General features: G+C 39.3%; 1 protein-coding gene across 7 annotated transcripts; it reads left to right on the plus strand.

Moving 5' to 3' along the window:
* Positions 1-1,275: 1,275 nt before the first annotated feature.
* On the plus strand, positions 1,276-25,058 carry LUC7L3 (LUC7 like 3 pre-mRNA splicing factor). 7 transcript variants are annotated; one of them, XM_080682373.1, is made up of 13 exons: positions 1,302-1,568; positions 7,121-7,187; positions 10,132-10,171; positions 10,665-10,809; positions 11,763-11,837; positions 13,122-13,226; positions 14,700-14,861; positions 15,232-15,515; positions 18,550-18,710; positions 22,868-23,008; positions 23,114-23,213; positions 23,656-23,721; positions 24,557-25,058. In XM_080682373.1, exons 1-12 carry the CDS (start codon positions 1,470-1,472, stop codon positions 23,678-23,680), a joined length of 1,404 nt encoding a protein of 467 aa, XP_080538499.1. In that variant the 5' UTR covers positions 1,302-1,469; the 3' UTR covers positions 23,681-23,721; positions 24,557-25,058. The 7 variants fall into 7 exon arrangements, 6 of the variants coding, with proteins under 6 accessions (XP_080538501.1, XP_080538502.1, XP_080538499.1 ...); XM_080682375.1 differs by adding an exon at positions 8,229-8,314 and having other exon boundaries at positions 1,276-1,568; positions 23,114-25,058; XM_080682376.1 differs by adding an exon at positions 8,257-8,314 and having other exon boundaries at positions 1,300-1,568; positions 23,114-25,058.

The raw sequence follows: 25,058 nt of genomic DNA on the forward strand, positions 1-25,058 counted from the left end.
CTCTGCTCATGTCCAACAGCCTTGACTTCTTTTCCAGTCACTGTGCTTGGCTGGAGCCTCACCATCTTTTACTAGTAGGTCTTACATCATTTCCACAGAGAGACTTCTCTTTACTCTTTGACAGGACCCTGCTTTCCCCCCTGACCATATAGCTAATGATTAAGTGGACTCAAAATGTGTTAGGCCTGTTTTTCATGCCTTACATTGCATCAATTCAGTTAATATTCACAGTAACTTCGTGTCTGTAGGGGACTATCCTATATAATAAAAGCCTAATAGGGGGCAGATGCTCAACCCAGGAGCTGCCCCCAGCCTGCAGGCCCCAGGCCAGCCAAGGCAGGTGCCAGTGGGGGTCCCCCCTATTCCTCGCTGGAGGCTCTACAGAGGAAGGCCGACTGCAGCAGCAGAAGGTGGAGATGGTGGGGGGCTAAGGGAGGTGACACGGGGAGGCTGGTGAGCAGGCGGCACCAGGCCAGCAAAGGTGGGTGCCAGCAGGGGCCCCACAGATCGGACCTGATTGCCAGCCAGGCCTAGGGACCCTACCCATGCACGAATTTCATGCACCGGGCCTCTAGTTATTATCATAAGCCCCATGTTGCAGATAGGGAAAGGAAGACAGAATGGCAGAACTGGGATTGCTAACCCAGGAAATCTGGCTTTAGCATCCGTACCCCGATTTATATTGACAGAGTTGATACTTCTTTAGTGATTGTCTCCCTCACTAATCCTCAAGGTCTATGAGAGCAGGGCTGTGTCTGAAAGGTTCAGAGCTTAGCGTCAAGCTTCAAGAGCGTACCTGGACATAGAAAGTACTCAGGTAATTGAAGAAATGAATCAACAATTTAAAAAAAATTCCAGACTGGGAGGCATCAGGTGCAGAACTGAATCGCCATACTTCGCTCGTAGAAACCGCCTATCTCTGCCTTGACTTCCCACCCAGTGAATCAGGGGAATTGGGGTGGGAGGACCCCAATTCCCACAAAGTGACTGGGAAAATGGAGTCTGAACATGAGTTTCCTCCACTGGAAGATGGCACCGGGTGGTCGCGTGGGACAAAGGGATACAAGGCTCTTTTTTCCATTTCGGAACGGTGTAGAAGCTTCGAGACATAGGCTCCGATTTCTCACTGTGAAAGCGCTCGGGAAGACCGGCGCTCAGGGAAATGGGTGGACTGAGCTACAGAGCGGCAGAGCCTCAGGCTCAGCAAGGAGCGGAGTGGACCCCGCCCCTGGGCCGGCGGAAGCGGGCCCAACCTCGCCTCCCAGGCTTGGGCGTGACCCCGAGGGCGCACGCGCGCGCACGGCACGCTGGGAAAGCGCCCGCGCGGCGGCCATTTTGTCTTATCGGCTTCTATTTTGGAGGAGGCTTTTTCGGCCAGCGTGCCGGCCGGAGAGGTTGGCGACTGTGTCGCCGGCGTTTTCTTCAGTGGGTGCCAGGGCTGGTGGGAGCAGCCGCTCGAGGGAAGCACCATGATTTCGGCCGCGCAGTTGTTGGATGAGTTAATGGGCCGGGACCGGAACCTGGCCCCGGATGAGAAGCGCAGCAACGTGCGGTGGGACCACGAGAGCGTAAGTCCCGCGGGCCTTGGGCCTGTGCCCGGGCGCCGTGGGGGAGGGGAGCGGCGCGGGCTTGGTCCCGCCGGTCCCGCGGCTCGACTCAGGGCGGGGGCCAGGACCGCGACGCTGTCGGGTGTCTGACCCCTTGGCCGGCGGGAGCCGAGAGCATGGCCCAGGAGGGAGGAGTCTGCCGGATCCGGGCATAAGGGATGATTTGTTTTTGTTTTGGTATCGAGGAAGCGTAGAGGACCCTTGGCAGAAGTGAAAAGAACCTTCATGAGGCAGGGAAACGCGGGGAAGGAGTTATTATGTCAGAGGCTCCAGAGTCTTCATTTCATAATGGAATAGGGAAAAGGACAAATTCTTCCGTTATTTGGGCTGAGCGACGTAGTTAGACCGATATTTCTGGCCAGGATTAGTGGTAAAGTAGCCGTGTATTATTTCTGTAGCGGTCCAATTTCTGAATGGAGGCTCATATGGGGAAATGAATCTTTAAAAGAGTTCATAACTTGGTAGGGTTTACCCGTACTTATGTTTGTTTGCAAATGTTGTTTGATAGCAGTACGTTCTAGTAAGCGCTTGTCAAGGCTTTTCCTTTCACAGAAAACTCACTTGGTTCTCCTAACCCTGTGAGTCGGGGTGAATGTTATAACCGCAGTTTCACAGATGAGACTTGAGAGGCTCACCCAAGATCTGTTGGCAAGTTAAGTGGCGAAACCAAATCTTTGTGATCCTGCTCACAATTCTGTGCAATTGGGTCTCTGCAAATACCATAATGTATTTCAGGTGTTTTGAACATGGAGCATAACGGTTATTTTAAGTCTTACCTGAAGAACAGATGTAGGATTTTAACTTTACTTGGATTGCAGTTATAATCAAACAACCTGGTAATTTAAAGGCAGTTGCTAATCAAAATATGAAGGAATGGTTAAACAAATACAAATTTTTTTTTTAAAAAAAGTTAGTTGCTTACTCTTTAAACACAGGCTTTGGTCAGAGTAAAATCTCTTTTGCGATGCATGAAAACAAGTTAGTGCTACCTGAGTCCTTTCAAGTACTTCACTTATTTGCAAAATAAGTGTGTGTTTAAAGGATTGGGATGCTACCTGATTCCAAAGTAGTGTGAAGTGTTAAGGTAGAATTCATTGTGTGGGGTCAGAGTCACATATTTAGCATTGACCTCAAGAGAAGTGAAGCTTTTAGAAAGTTTGTAGGTTTTTAATATTTTGGGGTTTTCCCCCTGGTCTAAATTGGAGACAGTAATTTTGTTGTTTGTCCTGACCCTCTTTTTTTGTAGGCATTTCTTTTTCACAGTGAAGTAACTTTTTCTTTTACCACTTAACTCAGTAATCTTGCCATCTAAGCTTTCCCCCCAAAAAGGGCATTATGATTTAGTTGATGTACAAAAAAGACAATTAGCAATTTGGAATCAAAGGGAAAATTGCTTTTGATTGCCTCCTTGTGGACTGGAGCAGCCTATGCCGGTACCTCCTTGGTTTTTTGAACAGTGTTGTGGAGAAACTTTGTTTCTGCGATGGTATTTATTCTCACATTGCATTATTTGTTACAGGTTTATAACAGCATTGAGGCTCTCAGAATAGCAATTTAGGTTTTATGTCATCTCAGCTGTAATAAATCTGCTTCCTTTTCAGTTTTAGTGCTTCTCGCTGATTTAAACTTTCGGTACTTGTCACCAAAATATTTTATGACTTTAATGACAGATTGCACTTCATTCCAGATTCAGGGATTTGAAAAAGTCAATTACTAGTATTTCAGATTCAGGACTGCAGGGAAAAGGTTGGCATTGACCAGAACAAAGCACATGGCCTCTTCTAAATAAGTCAGAATTACTGTAGGCTATAATAAAGCTGGGGAAGTTCGTGGCATCACTTCCGGGTCATTTGGCTATTTTATGCTGGCTGTTAGTGCTAAAATCTTGGAGTAATGGATACTCTTGCATATAAATGTAAGGGTTTCACCATCACTGTAACCTGATATTTCAAAATATTTTTCCATTTCCATTCCTATTGTAATTGAAAATTTTTCTTTGCAAGTTTTGCACTAGTTGGGGAAAGCAATCTCGGCTGGATGAGGTTATTTTGTTAATGATTGAAATGGCTTTTACTTTAGTGGGTTTTTTTTTATTTTGTTTTGTTTTTTAGTTTTAAAAAATTTATTGATTTGAGAGAGAGAGAGAGAAGGGGTGAGGGGAGAGACGACATCAGTTTGTTGTTCCGTTTATTTATGCATTCATTGGCCGTTTCCTGTATGTGCCCTGACCAGGGATGGAACCTGCAAGCTTGGTTTATCAGGACGTTGCTCTTAACGGGCCAGGGCTTTACCTTATTGTTAAAAGTAGTTCCTAGATGTCTATATTGGACCTGTATAATTTGTTTTAAATGTGGATTTCTGCATCTCACCCCTGCCCCCCTTCTAATTATGCGTGTCTGGGGGAAGGCTCAAGAAATCTGCATATTTTATAATGGCCTCTTAAGCATTCTACTGCTTCCTAACCCACCTCTTAGTCCTGGGTTCTTAATTGTGAGCAGCACTTGGGAAAGCTCGTTTTCAAGTGTAAGATGCATCTGTGATACAAGTTATCGACCTTTCATTTATTTGTAATGATGTATATGTTACCACTATCAAAATTGAGTCTTGGGAAGGGCCTATAGTACTTAACAGGCGTTTCCAACCTCTTTGCAGATTGCTTTGGATTTGAGCGAAAGTTTTCAGCTGAAGTGAAATCATCGAAATCTGTCTTACATTGTTCCAAGGATTCATTGACACACCTTTTTGCCTCGTTTGTTAATATTTTATTCCTTGAGAGTGTATTTTGCGTTAAACAGTTTTGTTAATCTTAGCCAACCGCAGTAATGAGGAAAGCATATGATTTTAACCGCCTAGTGAGAGCATCTTTCAGTTAGTGTCCACATAAGAAGATTTCAGTGTTTGCCAGAGAAAGCACTAGAAGTCTTGTTGTTATCAGAATAGGTAAGAGTTTAGTAGTTCAAAATGAGATTGTTACATTATAGATCTCAACCCAAACATGAAATTATGTAACTGTTGACTTAACTCTGATTCTAATTATACCGAAAATGAGATTCCTTTGATCATTTATCAAATTGTGCCCTCTGTTCAGTGGAAGTTTAATTATTTAAAAAGGGAATTGAGCCCTGGCCAGGTAGCTCAGTTGGTTAGAGCATCATCCTGACATGCCAAGGTTGGGGGTTCGATCGCAGTCAGGGCACATACAAGAAGTAACCAATGAATGCATAATTAAGTGGAACTACAAATCAATGTTTCTCTGTCCCTCTCTCTAAAACATTTTTTAAAGGGGGGAATTGAATTAAATGTTCTTTTCTAAAATCTTCAAAACGTTAGCAAACATTGTCATCGACTTTGGAAGTTACTTAGAAAAGAAAAACACAGTTAAGACTTCTGTCCACATTTTTACTTGTGAACTTTTAACTATTTTACTAGATAATTTTAATTCAGAGTCACCAAAATGTTCTTCTGTCAGAAATGCAGGCATTTTCGTGCCTTACTCTATGCATGGTAGGTAAGTGTTGGGCTTCTCGGAATTGCCAGCAGTCTGTGTGTTAATATGTGTTCTTAACTGCTGCTTGCTTTTTCTCCTCAAAATATATATAAGGAGTAGGGTGAATAGTATGAGCTTCCATGTACCCATACCCAATATGACATTATCAACACATGGCCAATATTATTTCCTCTGTATTCTCTGCCCCTTCCATTATTTTGGAGAATTCATCACGCCAACCTTAATGATATCATTATGTATTTCTAAAATACAGACACTAAAAAAAAAAGGACAATACTATCACCACACTGAAAATGTTAAGGTATTTGATTGATTGCTTTAGGGAAAGTTGGGTATGTACTGTATCATTAGACTCGATTTCTTCACAAGGGGAGAAAGTAGCTTAAATTAGTAATGTAGTGCTTCCTTATTTTATGAATTATGCTTAATTTTCTCATCATTTATTACTTGTAAGTTGGGGAAATTCCTGCATTTATTCAACAAAAGTGTATTGTTCTTAAGCTATAGTAGTATAGCATAGTATAGATACAGCACTTGGCTTGAGAGAACACCAGTCTGGTGGCAGATATGAAGGAGTAAATGCACTTCCATAACACAATGTGGTAAGTGCCACAGTGGAGAAAAGCACAAGTGAGAGGTGCACCTAACCCAGCCTGGGGTGTTCGGGAAGGGCGTTTTAAAGTGACCCTTAAACACTGGGACCTAAAGGATTAGTAGGAATTAGCCCGAATGAGTGGGAGAGAAGGCAATTGTTGCTAGGGGCTGGAGAAAGTCATAGGCCTGAGGAATCTTAAATAGTGTTATAGCTGAGGCCCTTGTGTTTTTTTGGGGGGGGAGGTGGATGGTGCATGTGGCTAGATGGGCATGCTATGGAAAATTGATTAAAATTTTACCAACAGTTTGTGTAGGCAGTAAAAAGACTGAACCATAACTGCAAAGGTGTATATGTGATAAAAGGCATGCAAGTGAATGGCAATAGAAAGTGTGAACATGGTATAGTGGAACCCTGACACTGTATGTTATCAGGAACTGAATATTTTTGTTATAAATTCTTATTGTAAACATTTTCTCTTACGTATTTTATCATTAAAAAAACAAACCCACACAATGAATTCAACTCTTTTAGCTAAAAAGAAGTATTTGTTTCCAGCCAGAGTAGTCATTAAACCAGCAATTTTCAACCTTTTTCATCTCATGGCACACACAGACTAATTACTAACATTCTGCGGCACACCAAAAATATGTATTTTTTGCTGCTGTGACCAAAAGAAAAGTATAATTGTCATTCACACCACACGGCTATTGTGTTGGCTGTTGTCATTTTTTAAATTTAACAATCTAAGGGAAAAGAGGTCAGTGCCCCTGACTAAATTTGGGTATTGCATGTTTTAAAAATTCTTTTGGCACCACGGTTGCAAATGGTGCAACCGTGGTGGAAGTAAGATTACAGAGTGACTGGTATTCTTTTTTTTTACCCCATCAGTAAAATTTCCAGGTATTCCTGATTTTTAAATGAAAAATGTATATGACAGTTTCAAAATAATAGGTTAACTGTTGCCAACATAATGAATTTAAAATGGGAGTAGAGTATCAAAAACCGAAATTGGATGGTATGTTTATTATGACTTGGTTCTGGTCTTTAACAATGTTAGAACAATAAGAACAATGTAGGGTGTTTTGGTGGGATTTTCTTTTAAAATAAAAAAATATTTCTTTTTTTCTGGATATCTTCCCATATTTGTTGTGGCTATTGAGGGGGAGTGGTTAGTGATTTTAAAAGCTGGTATCTCTTCCTTAGTCTTACATATCTCACTTGAAATGCAGGAGTCCAGAAGCCACTAATCACCTAACTAATAATGGTCTAATAAATGAAATTGTTCTTACACTTACTTGGTTGAATGATGAAGATCCATAAATGAGAAAACAGTTATTTGGCATCTTTTCCTATATAGTTTTAAAACTGAAAATTTTTTAAAAGTTAAGCACCTTTGTTTTTCTTCACTAGGTTTGTAAATATTATCTCTGTGGTTTTTGTCCTGCGGAATTGTTCACAAATACTCGTTCAGATCTTGGTAAGTGAATTTTCTATGTAACTCTTAATCAAATTTATGATTTAAATGGCACTTTACCATTCTGAAAAGTTTTCTCTTAAAGGATTGTTGATAAAGAAATTTCTTTCCTGGCTTAGATTTTTGAATGTATTAATAAATGTCAGTTTAGTTAATTATACATGTTTGTTTACATTCCCTCCTGAATCCTATCCACTAAAATGAAATTTTAAAAACAAAAATGGTATAAATGGAAGCGGAGATAACATTAGAGATGTCAACAAATTTTTGGAAGATGACAAAGTGGATGGAAAAGTAGCTACAAACTCAACAGAGCAGAGAAACCTGTACCCTAAAATTTAGCCTACAGAAGGGGATATTAAGCCGAAATGAGTGTTCGATCAGCAAAACTGTGGACAGGCTCAGGATTTGGAGGCATCAGGTACCATAGAAGGCAGAGTTGAGTCAGGGACCGAAAAGGAAAAGTCTAGTTAAGGGTTTTTCCACCTTGACATTTGACATTTTGAGCTGAGTAATTTTCTTGTTTTAGGGGACTGTCCTGTGTTTTGTGAGATGTTTAGCAGCATCCCTGGCCTCTAGCCTCTAGATGCCAATAGCAACCCCCAATTGTGACAACCAGAATGTCTCCAGGCACTGCCAAATGTCCCGGCGGAGACAGATGTAATCCCCCTCTGTTGAGGACCACTAGTCTAGGTGATCCAGCTCTTAAAACCTGTGCATATGGTGATTCTTCCTCTCCCATTCCTGAGGGTTATGTTCTGGAGAAATTAAAGAGACTCTAGTTCAATTGGACCATAAGATTAAAAATAAAATTATCCCAAGGATTGTACATAACTAGTATTGTTTTAGAGCCATAAAAGAGAAGTTCACTAAGCACAATGCTTGCCCTATAGCATTAGGAGCACATTAGGGCTGGAAGAGGCTAGATATTGGGACTCCATAGCACAGGGCAGTAAAGAGTAAAATTGAAGACTGTGAGAGATTAACTGAGTCTATATTCTTAATAGTGGGGTTTTCCCATTCCCTCCTCTGCCCTGTTCCTAGAAGAATACAGCCAGATGTTTTTCCCCAGGCAGAAGAGAAGAGGATTCTTTAGAGAAAGTGAACAGTTCCAGAGAAGTGATCTACAGGTACTGATCCTTGGGGAGTCTTCTAAAAGAAAGTCTTGATGTCTGATTTTCCAGTGGGTAAAGCTCCTGTTAGTTGACAAACCCTGTCTGCATACCAACTTCCAGTCAGATGTTGGAAGTGTTTTCCAGGCAAGGACACCAGTCAGACATTGAAGAAAACCTTCAACATGAAAGATTAACCAAAAAATAACAGTAAAAAAGAATTTAGTGGAGTTAGAGATAAGGAAAACAGAAGAAAATTTAAAAGTTTTAACTAAATTTAGTGTCAGAGAAATTAGAAGATATCAGGAAGAATAGGATGCTATATAAAAATGAAACTTTTGAAAAACCAGAAAGAGCTCTTGAAATTAGAACTGGAGAAATCTGAAATGAAATCAGTGGAAAATTTTGAGAATAAAATCAAGAAAATTTGCTGGAGTGTTGGGTAATCGGACAGAAAAGATTTAAAATATTAGCCCAGCTATCTTAATAGCTGAAATAAGAGTCTAGGTAGAGAAAAGAGGAGAAAAATTTAAATTTTGCAATACTGAAGGATGTTAGTCTCTAGATTGAATGTGGTCTTCATGTACTCAGCACAGTGAGTGAAAAAGATCCCTACCAAGAAGACACACCATTGTGAAATTTCAGAACATCTTGGGGGTGTGGGGCACACAAGATTGTGAATCAGACTGGCTTCAGAATTGTCAGTAACAGCACTGGAAGCTTGAAGACATTGGAGAAACACCCTGAGGATTCTGACTGAAAAATATTTTTATCTAGGGTGGCTTTATGGCCAAAGGTGAAAGTGTGAGGGTGAAAAGAGATTGTCTTTTTTCAGACATGCAAGGTCTCAACAAATGTATCTCCCATGAACCTTTTCCCTGAAAACTCCACCAACACAAGGGCATAAACCAAGGAGAAAAACGAGATCCAGTACACCGTATTCAATACAGAACAGAAAAGGAATTTCTTAAGATGACAACTCTGTTAGTGAGCTTAGAAAATAAGCATCCCATATTGAAGAGAACAGAAAATTCGTGGAAGAAACTGAAGCTCATTTTCTGATGTGTTTTGAGTCTTGAGGGAAGTTATTGTTGAGATAGTTTCTATTGCTGAGTTAGTGTTTGAGAAGAATTTGGAAGTAAATAGAAAACTAAACAAATGAAGAATTCCAACAAAGTATGAAGTGTATTCAATGTCGTCATAATGCATCTTTTGGCTCAGCAGTTTATAGTACTTACATAGTCAAAATATAAAAACTGAATAGTTATTTAATCTAAAATTTTGATGCTCAACATCAACTAAAATAAGCATAGAATTTATGACTATATGGATACTTTATAAATATCCAGAAGAAACAATACTTTATAAATATCCAGAAGAAACGACTAACAGTTAAAATTGGTAGCCTTTTAGAGGTGGGAAGGGATGAGACTAGGGTGCTAGTCTTGTACTGTTAGACTACATGTACAAATATTCAAAATTAACAAGATGTCGGTGGTGGTTCTGACCAGTAGTCCACCCTCATCAGAGTTTTTTTCTTGGGTGGCAGTAAGGAACAATTTTCTCTTTCCTCCCACTCTCTCTTTTCTTAACATATAGTTGCTCTCCATTATACTGATCTCTAAGACAAGGAAAACAGTGTTTATGTGCTTATTTGGGCATGTTGCTTCATGATTCATTAGGCTCGATTTAGGTACCTACAGACTAAAATGATAAAGTGAATCTTTTCCCCTTTTTTTGAAGAAGGAACTTCTTTTTATTTTAGCAAAGGAAAAGTTGGTAATGTCACCAATGCTTTATGTACATTCATATTTCTTTTTTTTTTTTTCCTTCAGGTCCATGTGAAAAAATACATGATGAAAATCTACGAAAACAGTAAGTTACCTTTTTTTTTAGGGGGGGGTCCATCCCCCATCTCCCTTCCTCCCAGTCATTATTGGTTTAAAGAGGAAAAGGATTGAAGAAATAATTGGAAATAGTGTAAAATGAATGCCTGATAGAGGTCCGTCCTAGTCATTAGTTGGGGGTGGTGGAAAGTCATAGCTTCCAATAATGATACGTCACAGCTGCTTATTGACACCCTGCTTTTATAAATGAGACTTGACCAGGTCATAGATCAAATATAGTAGAAGAGCTGGTATTGAAGCACCTAGATTTGCCTGATTGTAAAACCTATGCTCTTAACCAAACATAATGTTAAATACTACCTTCCCTTTACCAGGAGGGAGGGCCAACTAGAAAATCTGTTCTTAAATACCTAGTTTACCTTTTAGACTAAATGCAACTATGGGACTTGTTAAGGTAGAATAAGTGAGTTGTAATGATAGAGATCTGGAAAAAATTTAATGTTTATTTTTGTTTTTATCAGATATGAAAAGAGTTCTCGTTTCATGAAAGTCGGCTATGAGAGAGATTTTCTTCGATACTTACAAAGCTTACTTGCAGAAGTAGAACGTAGAATTAGACGAGGCCATGCTCGTTTGGCATTATCTCAAAACCAGCAGTCCTCTGGGGTGAGTATAAATTAATTTACAGTCTTTGTAAAGTGTCCTTGTTCTCTGGAGAACTTTCTAGTATTGAAACTTGTGTTCAAGTTCATTCATTACTTTGTGTTCTTTTAGAGCAGTGGTTCTCAACCTTTCTAATGCCGTGACCCTTTAATACAGTTCCTCATGTTGGGGGTCACCACAACATGAGGAACTATATTAAAGGGTTGCAGCCGAAACCGGTTTGGCTCAGTGGATAGAGCGTCGGCCTGCGGACTGAGGGGTCCCGGGTTCGATTCCGGTCAAGGGCATGTACCTGGGTTGCGGGCACATCCCCAGTAGGGGGCGTGCAGAAGGCAGCTGATCGATGTCTCTCTCTCATCGATGTTTCTAGCTTTCTATCCCTCTCTCTTCCTCTCTGTAAAAAATCAATAAAATATATTAAAAAAAAAAAAAGTGTATCTGTAAGGTACTTTAAAAAAATAAAATAAAATAAAGGGTTGCAGCATTAGAAAGGTTGAGAACCACTGTTTTAGAATGACATAAAACTTATTTAAAAGGCATTTTTTTCAATCTTTATTAGTAAACTAGAGGCCCGATGCACAAAAATTCGTGCAAGAGTAGGCCTTCCTTCCTCTGGCTGCCGGCACCTGGGAGTTAGGCTTCCCTCCTCTGGCCACCCACAGGCACCCAGGACCCAGACTGGCTTCCCTTTGGCCCGGCTTGGTCAGGAAGGACATCTGGTCTAATTAGCATATTACCCTTTTATTATTATAGATGTAGTACTGATTTTGCTAATCATAAGATTTTTCTCTTAAATATCAGTAACTGACTAGGTAATTGACTAACAAATTGAAGATAACTGAGTTACTATGCTTGTGATTCAACATTTTAATTATTAAATACAAATAATATGTGAGAATTTGAATATATATTTTTGTTCTTTAATGTTTGATGATACATTTTATTGTCTTCAATAGGCAGCTGGCCCAACAGGCAAAAACGAAGAAAAAATTCAGGTTCTAACAGATAAAATTGATGTACTCCTGCAACAGGTAAGAACTGTGTGATTAGTGTCAGGAAATACTTGGAATAAACATTTAACCAAAGAAGATAGGGGGATGGCAAATAAATATGTGTAAAGATGCTCAATATCCTTAGGAAAATACAAATTAAAACCACAACAAGATACTTGTACACCTATCAGAATAGCTAAAATTAAAGACTGACCATACCAAGTGTTAGTGAAGATGTGGGCAAACTGGAACTATTGTACACTGCTGGTGGAATATTAAATGATACAACCACTTTGTAGAAGAGTTTTATGTATTTCTTAAGGTAAAGGAGATACCATGAGCCATTTCACTACTAGATATTTACCCAAGAGAAATATAAACATGTTTACACAAAGAGTTGTATACCAATGTATACAATGTGTATAGCAACTTTATTCATAGTAGGCAAAAAAAAAAAACAAAAACCCACAACTAAAATGTCTATCAACAGGTGAATGGATAAATAAATTATGATGTATCCATGCAATGGAATACTACTTGGTAATAATATAAAGGAACTAGAGGCCCAGTGCATGAAAATTTGTGCATGGGTAGGGTCCCTAGGCCTGGCCGGCGATCAGGGCCGATCTGTGCGACCAATGGCGGGGTCATCGGGGCCTCTGCTCGCACCTTGGCTGGCCTGGCGCTGCCTGCTCGCCAGTCCCACCTCCTGCTGCCACCACCACCGGTTGGGGTCTGTGGGCTGGGGCAGCTCCTGTGTTGAGCCTCTACCCCCTGGTGGTCAGTGCATGTCATAGCGACTGGTCTTTCTGCCATTCAGTTTGCATATTAGGATTTTATATAGATAGATTACATGTAACAGTATGATGAATTTTAAGGTAATTAGGCTGAGTGAAAGAAGTCAGGCCACAGCCTCCTCCCCCCCCCCGCCAGAGTGCATAGTTCCACTTACATAAAATTTTACAAAATGCAAATAATCTATAGTGAAAGAAAGCAAATCAGTGGTTGCTTGGGGAGGAGATACTACAGAAGCATAAGGAAATCTATTCGGGTGATGGATGTTTTCATTATCTAGATGAAGGTATTGGTTTCATGTGTGTCAAAACTTACATTGTGCACTTTAAAATAAGTAGCTTATTACATGTCAAGTATACTTTCTTAATGCTATAAAAAATCAAAAGGGTGAATTAAACATGGAGGCTTCAGTGAACAAAAACAAAGACCCAAACAACCATGCTAATGAAGCACGGGGGGAGGGGAGATATTTGGATGATTTCGTTAGAAAGGAGCTTGAATGTGTTTGTTTGTTTTAATCCCTCCTAGATTGAAGAATTAGGATCTGAAGGAAAAGTAGAAGAAGCCCAGGGAATGATGAAATTAGTTGAACAGTTAAAAGAAGAGAGAGAATTGCTTAGGTCCACAACATCGGTGAGTAGCATCCTCATTTTGATTTACCCAGGCTGCTTGCTGTGAATTACTAGCTAGAACCTATTTTATATATATATATATATATATATATATATATATATATATATATATATATATATATATATTTTATTGGTTTCTTACAGAGAGGAAAGGGAGAGGATAGATAGTTAGAAACATCGATGAGAGAGAAACATCGATCAGCTGCCTCCTGCACACTTCCCACTGGAGATGTGCCTGCAACCCAGGTACATGCCCTTGGCCGGAATCGAACCTGGGACCCTTCAGTCCACAGGCAAATGCTCTATCCACTGAGCCAAACCGGTCAGGGCTAGAACCTATTTTTGAGACCCTCTGTAAACAATTTTCTAGTGTCCTCCATCAAGAATCAGCAAACTTCTATCACAAAGGGCTGCATAGCCCTAGCTGGTTTGGCTCAATGGAAAGAGCGACAGCCTGCGGACTGAAGGGTCCCAGGTTCAATTCTGGCCAAGGGCACATGCCTGGGTTGTGGGCTCGATCCCCAGTAGAGGGCATGCAGGAGGCAGCCAATCAATGATTCTCTCTCATCATTGATGTTTCTATCTCTCTCCCTCTCTAAAATCAATAAAATATATTTTTTTAAAAAAGGGCTGCATAGTGAATATTTTAGATTTGCAAGCCATGCTGTCCTGAGGCAGCTACTTAGCTGTGCCTTTATGAAAGCAGCTTTAGACAATACATAAAGAAATGGATGAGGCTTTTTATCCAATAAAATTTTATTTACAAAAGTAGGCCTCTAGCTGCTGGCTTGCCAACTGGTGTCTTATATCATCATGTGTACTCTTGGGTTTATTGTTGTACACCTATCAGAATAGCTAAAATAAAAAAGACTGACCATTCCAAGTGTTAGTGAAGATTAGGCAAACTGGAACTATCTTATTTGTGTGTTTTTGTTGTTAAAATAAGTTACTCAGTACATATTAATCTTGAATATTGGTATACTCTGAAAGTATCTTCAGCTTTTAATAAACTGTCTTAATTAGAGAATATGTATTCATGGATATTGATGGTAGAATATAATTGGTTCCCAACTACTGACTAGGATATGTTCAGATTACGTTCAGTTAGTACCTTAATGATTTTGAAAAACATTTTTAGTATGGAGGTGACACCTTTAGCCTATTGAACCTAAGCAAAAATGAACTTATAGAGTATAAAATAGGTAGCTTTTTTAAAAAGATTAACTTTTTCAAAGATGGTGCAGGTAATTCAATGGTTACAGTGAGGACTCAGCATTTCCTGGATGAGATGAAGAGTGGTTACTATTGCCACCCTTCCCCTCTCTAAAAGTATACCAGTTGCTACTCAGTATTATGGCTGGGGGAAATGGGAAATGGCAGTTCACAAAAGTAAAAGTCTGTTCTAAATGTTAAGTATTCTTTTGGGGTTTGTTTTCTCTTCTCAGACATTCTTATAACTGATTTATCATTTTAGACAATTGAAAGTTTTGCTGCCCAAGAAAAACAAATGGAAGTTTGTGAAGTGTGTGGAGCTTTTTTGATAGTAGGAGATGCCCAGTCCCGGGTAGATGACCATTTAATGGGAAAACAGCACATGGGCTATGCCAAAATTAAAACTACTGTAGAAGAATTAAAAGTAAGTTTCTTTTAAACATATATTTTAGCAATAGCTAACACTATATTTTATTATGGCTAAAGATTGATTACATAGATATAAACCTCTTGGTGATATTTTATTAGTGTGTCCTTTGAGGCAGTGATAATCCCTATAAAATTTTACTTAATCAGTTAGATTAGAAAACTACTTTCTGCACTCCATGAATTTGGGGAAAAGAATTTTCCTGAGGATTTAGTCACATAATGATATCTTGTGTATGTATGTGGTGTTAGAATTTCCCGTTAGGACATAAAATTTTCTAAGTTGGTCTATAAATGCTCCATGTTAGGTAACCATTGTTTGACAGTGTCTTTAAAGGTTATAGCTCTAAAAATATCTATTTCCTTAGGAAAAATTAAGAAAAAGAACTGAGGAACCTGATCGTGATGAGCGTTTAAAAAAAGAGAAGCAAGAACGAGAAGAAAGAGAAAAAGAGCGCGAGAGAGAAAGGGAAGAAAGAGAAAGGAAAAGACGAAGAGAAGAGGAAGAGAGAGAGAAAGAAAGGGCTCGCGACAGGGAGAGAAGAAAGAGAAGTCGTTCGCGAAGTCGCCACTCAAGCCGAACTTCTGACCGAAGATGCAGCAGGTCTCGGGACCACAAAAGATCGAGAAGTAGAGAAAGAAGGCGAAGCAGGTTTGTAGAACACGTGAGACAGTGCCTGGTGCACAGTGCGTGTACTAGTAAAAACAGTAGTAATTACTAGTGTTATTCCTTGGTACTTGGGCTGGTTTTCAGTATCATTAAGCACGAGGATGGATTATGAAAGTTGAATCAGTGAACTAATCCATCTTTAAGACAAATTCTTGGCAATTCTCATCAGTCTGGGGAGGTTTGATGCAATCTTACTTAGGAAGTGAGTTTACTAGGTGGTCTTTTAAATGCTTCTCTTCTCAATGGTCCTAAGTAAACATTTATTTATTTGTTTGTTTATTTATTTAAATTTAATCTTTATTATTCAGATTATTACAATTGTTCCTCTTTTTTCCCCCATAGCTCCCCTCCACCCGCTTCCCACCCCACCCTCTTCCCTTACCTCCCCCCACTGTTCTCATCCATAGGTGTATGATTTTTGTCCAGTCTCTTCCCGCACCCTCCACACCCCTTTCCCCCCGAGAATTGTCAGTCCACTCCCTTTCTATGCCCCTGATTCTATTACATTCACCAGTTTATTCTGTTCATCAGATTTTTTTATTCACTTGATTTTTATTTATTTATTTTTAAATATATTTTATTGATTTTTTACAGAGAGGAAGGAAGAGGGATAGATAGTCAGAAACATCGATGAGAGAGAAACATGGATCAGCTGCCTCTTGCACACCTCCTACTGGGGATGTGCCCGCAACCAAGTTACATGCCCTTGACCGGAATTGAACCCGGGACCTTTCAGTCCGCAGGCTGACGCTCTATCCACTGAGCCAAACCGGTTTTGGCAGTTCACTTGATTTTTAGATTCACTTGTTGGTAGATATGTATTTGTTGTTCATAATTTTTATCTTTACCTTCTTCCTCTTCTTAAAGAATACCTTTTAGCATTTCATATAATACTGGTTTGGTGGTGATGAACTCCTTTAGCTTTTTCTTATCTGCCCTTCAATTCTGAATGATAGCTTTGCTGGGTAGAGTAATCTTGGTTGTAGGTTCTTGCTATTCATCACTTTGAATATTTCTTGCCACTCCCGTCTGGCCTGCATAGTTTCTGTTGAGAGATCCGCTGACAGTTGTATGGTTGCTCCCTGGTAGGTAACTGTTTTTCTCTTGCTGCTTTTAATATTCTTTGTCTTTTGCTCTTGGCATTTTAATTATGATGTGTCTTGGTGTGGTCCTCTTTGGATTCCTTTTGTTTGAAGTTCTCTGAGCTTCCTGGACTTGTAAGTCTATTTCTTTCACCAGGTGGGGGAAGTTTTCTGTTATTTCTTCAAATAGGTTTTCAGTATCTTGCTCGCTCTCTTCTGGTACCCCCATAATTCTGATGTTGGTACGCTTGAAGTGGTCCCAGAGGCTCCTTACACTATCTTCAACTTTTTGGATTCTTTTTTCTTTTTGCTTTTCCGGTTGAGTGTTTTTTGCTTCTTTGTATTTCAGATCTTTGACTTGATTTTTGTGGTCCTCTAGTCTGCTGTTAGGTCTCTGTATAATATTTTTTATTTCAGTCAGTGTATGCTTAATTTCTAGTTGGTCCTTTTTCATATCCTCGAGGGCCTCGCTAAATTTATCGGCCTTTTCTAGGAAATTCTTGAAAAGCCTTATAACCCTGGTTTTGAACTCTATCCAGTCGTTTGCTTTCCTCCATTTCTTTCATTTGTGATCTGTTTCTTTGTCTCCGCATTTTGGTTGCTTCCCTGAATTGATAGAGTGGCTTTGTGCGCTAGGTGTCCTATAGGGCCCAGTGGCTCAGCCTCCCCATTTACCTGTGGTGGACACTCTTGGTGCACCCCTTTGTGGGCTGTGTGCACAGTCTTGTAGTTAAGCCTTGATTGTTGTTGGTATCACTGGGAGGAATTGACCTCCAGGCCAGTTGGCTGTGAGGATCAGCTGTGTCTATGCTGGGAGAACTTCTGTGCTGGAAACACCCTGATGGGAGAAGACTCGCAAAAGTCTGTGCTCAGCTTGGATGGGGCGGAGTCTCAGGGCGGAGCAGACAGCATTGGTTTCCCGTCAGCCCTGCCCTAATAGGCCCCCTGTGTCTCAGTGTCCCGTGGTAATCGCTGCAAGCACCTCTGAGAGAAAGCCGCCCTCGAGTTCTGCCTGCTGCCAGACAGTCCAGTTTCTCCCCGAATGAGTCTGGGTCGCCAGAGTCTCGCCCGGAACTGGAGTTCAGTGCAATCAGGAGCTTTTGTCTCCCTCCCACTTGAGAAAGCCAGCCGCGTACTCAGTTGCCCGCCCTCTCTGTGTGCGCGCCTCAGTACCTCTGCCTTCCACAGTTCCTCTGAGTCTCAGTGTGCTTTTCTCTTTCCTGACAGTCCAGTTTCACCCCGTATGAGTCTGGGTCCCCAGAGTCTCGCCCGGAACTGGAGTTCAGCACAGTCAGGAGTTTTTGTCTCCCTCCGGCTTGAGAAAGCCAGCCGCGCACTCAGTTGCCAGTCCTCTCCGCGCGCGTCTCAGTAACTCTTGCCTCCTGCAGTTCCTCTGAGTCTCAGTGTGCTTTTCTCTTTCCTTCTAGTTGTAGAATTTCCACTCAGCCAGCCTTCCTGTGGTTCTGGATGATGTCCGTTTTGTCTTTTAGTTGTAGTTTTGAAATTGTTGTGCGAGGCAGCAGTTTAGGTGTTTACCTATGCCGCCATCTTGGTTTCTCCCGGCTCAAAGAAAACATTTAAATCATAAGTTTTTTTAGGTAAGATGATCTACTTTTGCTTTGAACAACATCAAGCATAATTAAGAACTAAAACATGTAACTAATTCTTTAAAAACACAAAAATAAATTAAATTTTTAAATTAGAGTTGTGATTAAAGAAGAGGGGTCAAAGAGCATGATAACTATCTTAGCACTATTTGAAAAATTGAAGTTAGATTTTCAATACTATTTCTAGTGTAAATGGGTTTAGTAAATTATATTCATTTACCTTTTAAGGGGAAATTTAGTTTAATCTCGTTATTTATTCAGTGGTATATAATTTTTCTCCTTGTGATATCAGCTGAAACTGCTTTCCTTTAATTTTAAATTATTAAGAAGTAGAGATCGCCGAAGAAGCAGAAGCCATGATAGATCAGAAAGAAAGCATAGATCTCGTAGTCGGGATCGAAGAAGATCAAAAAGCCGGGATCGAAAGTCATACAAGCACAGGAGCAAAAGTCGGGACAGAGAACAAGATAGAAAATCCAAGGAGAAAGGTTAGTTTATGTGAGAATTTTACTCATTAAGTACTATTTTTACACTCTTGCCGCCTCAATCTTCTTTGAAATGGCAGGGTTCCATTTTCAAGCTATCCTCCTTTTTACTTATTAGTGATCACCATTCAGTGGGAGACAGGCATTATTGTCCCCTCTCCTGCTCTAATTCGTGAGAATGACAGTTGACCTTGTGTTTTCTTAGGACACATTAAAACTACATTATTCAATTTATAACCTGAAGTCTTATCATCTAGATTATTGTAAATATTGCATTACCTTTCAGGGGTTTTTTTTTTATTATTTTTTATTATTTTTTATTTTTTTAAATATATTTTATTGATTTTTTTACAGAGAAGAAGGGAGAGGGAGTTAGAAACATCGATGAGAGAGAAACATTGATCAGCTGCCTCCTGCACACCCCCTACTGGGGATGTGCCCGCAACCAAGGTACATGCCCTTGACCGGAACCGAACCTGGGACCCTTCAGTCTGCAGGCCGACGCTCTATCCACTGAGCCAAACCGGTTAGGGCACCTTTCAGGGTTTTTAAGCTGTAGAATCTATTAACTTGGTTATTGACAGCATTTTTTAAAAAATCTGCTGTCGTGTTCCATAATATGTCTTGCAGAGTAAATGTACACTGTTGCGTTGGTCCTCTTGTGTAACATTCATGTACCTCAGTAATTAACTTTTTTTAAAATATATTTTTATTGATTTCAGAGAGGGAGAGATATAAACATCAGTGATGAGAATCATTGATCATCTGCTTCCTGCACTCCCCCTACTGGGGGGTCGAGCCTGGAACCTGGGCACATGCCCTTGACTGGAGTCAAACCTGGGACCCTTCAGTCCGCAGGCCGATGCTCTCTATCCACTGCGCCAAACCAGCTAGGGCAGTCATTAACTTCTAAGTTCACAGAAGTTGAATATCTTACCATGTGTTTTAACCATGTTTTCTATTGAAACATCATGCAGTTTCCCCTCAACTTTATTTTCTGTGGCATTTTAGTATTTGGTTTATTGTGCACTATTAATGGACTGTCTCATTTTGTCTTTGGCATGTTTTCACAAGGATATTTTCATCCTTTCACTTAGCCTTTATTGAAAGATAATTCTTTTAATCATAGAGGTCTTCTTTCTGCATTTTCTTCAGATTCTTTGAGCATGTTTTATTTTATATTAACTGTTCTGCTTTGCATGACATTTAGGAATGAGAGGGCCTATTTCTAATTTTCTTGGCTCTGCTTGTTCCGTACTGTTCTGCTTGTGTCCATGTTTGATCACCACATAATATGTGTGCTGCTGTTTGAGTTTATTGTACTGGACTTTCATGTGGTACTCGTTTATCATTTTCTTTTCTGGAACTAGCTTGTTCTGTTTTTTTTTGGGTTGGAGGGGGTCAGACTCGGGTTTTTGCTAGAGTGAATTAGAGAACTAGCAGCGCAAATAGTAAACTTTTTTTTGGCCTTTTGCTTATATTTTGCCTTAAATCAGTTCACTATCTTTTAAAATATATTTACATATATTGGCTTTTTCTACAACATGGAGCAAATGTTAAAAAGTAGGAAACAGGAACAGCTTTTTAAAACTCCATGAGCTTTAGTATTTGCCATTTAAGTTCAGAAAATACTTCTGTGATTCAGAGGGCTACAAAGGAATAACTGTTAGTTTTGAGAAAATTTCACCCAACGTTTTTTAAAAATATATTTTATTGATTTTTTACAGAGAGGAAGGGAGAGGGATAGAGAGCTAGAAACATCGATGAGAGAGAAACATCGATCAGCTGCTTCCTGCACACTCCCTACTGGGTATGTGCACGCAACCAAGGTACTTGCCCTTGACTGGAATTGAACCTGGGACCCTTGAGTCCGAGAACCGATGCTCTATCCACTGACCCAAACCGGTTAGGGCCGGTTTTGGGGTGAGGGGTCAACTCTTTTAAGAGGCAGATATTGATGTCAGAGATCAAATTAATCATTTATCTTTGAGAACTAAAGCTCTTTGGTGTAACATTATTCGTGTTACTTAAAATAGTCGGATTGGTTCTCAGGGACAAAAGTTAGCTAGCTTTCATAGCTATCTGGGATCAAAGTTGAGCAATAAAAGCCACTGGCCTAAAACAGATGTGCTTATGTAATTTCTGGATAGAGCAAAAAGATGTCCTGAATTGCTTAGCTATAATCTTAATTGTAATGATATCAAGGAATGTAATATAACTTTTAAGTAAACTAAGATGTGTTGTGTTTAGAATATGGACAAACAGGGATTTTCCTGGTGAGATATTGAGGAAGGATAGAAGGCTTGATTCAGAGAAAACTGCATCAGATCCATCTTGAAAGGCTGAGTATACTGTGATAGATTTATCTTAAACTTTGGGGCCTCTTTTAGAAGTGATGATATGATTTTATTGGCTTTTGAAATTGCCACTCAGGCACTCCCAGGTTTATAAATGACTGAAGGTCTGAACTTTGAGGCCAGATATGAGCAGTAGCCAACAATTGATAATGCTAATGAGTAAGAGGGAGTTCACTACTCCAGGTGCTGTAATGGAAGCACTTTAACTCTGCAAATGGAAAGTGATTTCTCACACAAACCCATTTTTCTTACCACCAACCAATTTAGAGTGCTCTCTTTGTCAAGAGAGTTTCTTTTTAATCCATAGCCTTAAAATCCACCACACTTTGTGGATGTCCTTAGGACTATTAAGATCTACCATATTTACATAGGGCAGAAGATAAGATTATTGGACTGACTACTAGTCCTCTACGGGGCAACAAGACGACTCTTCCTCATTGAAGCTACCTGTGCACCGGAGAAGCCCATAAGGCACAAAGGGAGGACTTTCCCACAAGGTCAGTTAGAGCACACTGTACTGGCACAGTTCTCCTAAGTGGACAGACTGACATGAAGCAAGTCCTGCAGTCAGCTACGAGGACATTGCTTTGTGCATTTGCAAGTGTTGTGGACTGACCATGCTCCTTCACATAAGATCTTCAGTTCTTACATTCATTGGATGGTGCCCCTTATACCATATTTTGTTTTCATTACCATTCCTCTCCCAGTTACTAATGTTACGTCTTAACACCTTTGTCCAGATTCTGTGAAGGGTTCTGCTTATCTTAAAGCCATCTGTCTTATGAACTAGTCTGCTAGACCAGCTATTCTTAACTTAGTTGTAAGGAGAAAGAATGTTTGTTTTTTTTTAAGAATGTTTTTTTCCAGAAAGTTTGTAGGATGCTTTAACATTTCCTGTAGAAAACTTTTGTTAGGTAATACTTGGAACTGAAAAGGCTAGACTGTACTTACTCTGTGTACCACTTTTTACCTTTAGTCTGAGGCCTCACCATTCCAAAGAAAACAGTACAAGAAAAACATCGAGATTTACTTTTTCTTTCTTTATTTGCAGCTGAGTTGAACTTAATGTCTCCTTTTGGAAAAACAACTCTTGAGTTGGCCTAAATATTACTTAGCAAAGCATAAAAAAGCTCAGTACTTGGATTGAGATTTAAGATCCACTTTCTTTCATTGTGCTTGTCCTTGGGCATTCAGATATCCTTTATATAATAAAAGCGTAGTATGCAAATTGTCCCCTCAACTGGTAGTTGTCCGGGAGTCCAACCAGGGGGCGGGGCTAGCCAGGGGAAGGGAGGGAGGTCTTGGCCCGTAGCCACTAGGGATCCTACCAGTGCATGCATTTTGTGCACTGGGCCTCTAGTATAGATATATAAGCGATCTTTTGTACTTAAAAATAGTTGGAGAAACGTGCCTACTAAATATACAAGTTTTTTCACCCATTTAACTTAATTTACTTCGTGTGAACACAGCTTCTGTGTACTGTCTTCCATATCTTTCCCATTGCTTTTTGGTGGTTTTTACCCTAAATAAAACGTACTTAAATTTTAGTTTCTGCAGTGATTTGGAGTTACCTGTACTTTAGCTTATCACTAGTTTGATAATTTGCCCACTATTTTACCTTTTGATTCCTCTGATTCCCCATTCCTCCATAAATTAACTGATTTTATCTCTTTGATAGATTGACCAATCTGTGTACTTGCAGTCTGTGGGAAGTGATTGTCTTTTATCTCTTGATTGTTTCACTTTTCAAAGTGTCATGTATTTTACTTAAAAATCCATGATCAATGTCTTCTTTTATGGCAGAAAAGAGGGGATCTGATGATAAAAAAAGTAGTGTGAAGTCCAGTAGTCGAGAAAAACAGAGTGAAGACGCAAACACTGAATCAAAGGAAAGTGATACTAAGAATGAGGTCAATGGGACCAGTGAAGACATTAAATCTGAAGGTGACACTCAGTCCAATTAAAACTGATCTGATAAGACCTCAGATCAGACAGAGGTAAGTGTATTGTTTCTCACTTTGATTAGGGCTTTTTGTTACTGTTTGACAGTGCAGCGTAAGTATGCACAGATGAAGATGGAACTAAGCCGAGTAAGAAGACATACATCTTCTGAAGGAAAAGACAGTGTAGTCCTGCAAAACATTTTGAGGTACATTGTTTTGTCTCAGCTATTTTGTAGCAGACTCGTGCCCCCATTAGTGTGCCTCTTTGGAAATTATTGCCCACATTTGTAATATAGTCGCCATTGAAAAGTAATTATCCTTTTTTTAGGGATTTTGCTGTCATTTTATTTTTTTAAATAAAAAGGTTGAATTGTTTTTTTTTTTTTCTTTTTGGTATTAAGTCCATCTTGTGTTGGTACATTGGCAGAGACATTGCTTTAAAAACTTAAATATTTCTGAGGCACATGTTGGACTACTTTGTTTTAATTAAACTGCTAGTTATTTCTTTGTCAAGGATGTTTCTAGTTTTTTGCTTTATTGCCTTGCATTCTAATGCAGTTTGTTCTGTAACTCGAGAGCCAGTAGCATTGGATTGATGGAAGTGTAGGGTTTATGAATTATTGCAGCTGACTACCATACCTCACACAGCGTTGGTGTTGTGAGCGGCCCATGAAAAGCCAAATTAAAAATCAAGGATTCAGTCAAACTAAGCAGGTACTCATGCCAGGTACTCCTTTCTCTACCCACATCCATGTTTGAATGCTATTGCCTGTGATCTTTACGCTTAACTGTTGTGTATCTTTTTTGTTCTTTACAAGAAGCACAGAGGGGTTTTTTGTGTATTGCGTGAAACTTATAAATCAAATGTTAACAGAATGGAATTTTTTTTCAACTGTATGTAGGGATGCAGTGGTGCCCAGAATTAGATATCTTTAAAGAATTTTAAATACAATAAACACTTCATATTATTCGCCTTGTTACATTCAATGCAATTCTCAAGTCTTTAAGAGGTATGTGTTTAATATTTCCTACTGTGTAGGAGAATTTTGCAGTCAACTATAGGTATATAGGAATAGTCACTGGCTGATACATTTAAAGCAGCAGTGAATAGCAAGGATAGACATTTTCAATCTGTGAAATATAAAGAACTGATGAACCATACAGAATGAATTTTGGTTTTTAAAGAACTATTAAAAGTCAGGTTTTATCAGAGTTCTTAAAACCTATAAACTATTCATTCTTTGGGCTAGTGGTGTGGGATAGAACATTCCTACTGAAAGGAAGTACCAATTAGTTGATTTATCGGTGGCATTCCTTTTCTAGAACAGCAGTATAATGTGATGTCTGTGTGAGCCATTCCCACATAGGCAAGTATACACAGGCACATGGCTTTAAGACCACACTAATGCCTTGATAATGAAAAAGAATACAAAAACATTCCATATACATATATTATTAGCAGTTAGTGACTGGGCCAACACTTAGTCATAAAAGTTTGCCTTTTTACATGTTGTCTAATTATCATTTTTCCCCAAATTTTGCATTATAGGACTACTGTTCGAAGATTTTTGGAAGAAAGCTGAAAACGGCATAAAGTGAAGACCGACATTAAAATGAGGTGAAAGAAAACTATAGTGGCATAGAAAAAGTATAAAGCTCAGTTAGTTGTTTTTTTTTATTATTATTAAAAATTAATTCAGGACTCATGTGACCTACCAGATTTCAGAACATGTGTTAATATATATGCCACTGAAAACTTAGGTCATGTATCATATTTTTTTCTTTAAGACTTTTTAAGAAATATTACCTAAACATGTGGCTTGCTCAGTGTTTAATTGCAAATTTTCACTCTTGGACTTTGAAAACAGGATTAAACGTTAGTATTCGTGTGAATCAGACTAAGTGGGATTCCATTTTTACACCTCTGCTATTTCTAGCCTTGGATTTAGAGTGAAAATAAAGTATCTCTGACTTTCTGTTACAGATTTGATTGTCTCTGTCATTGAAAGTTTTAGTATTCATCTTTTTCTAATAAAGGCATTGACTCTGAA

The sequence above is a fragment of the Plecotus auritus genome (assembly GCF_963455305.1).
Source record: "Plecotus auritus genome assembly, chromosome: 7".
Classification (NCBI taxonomy): domain Eukaryota; kingdom Metazoa; phylum Chordata; class Mammalia; order Chiroptera; family Vespertilionidae; genus Plecotus; species Plecotus auritus.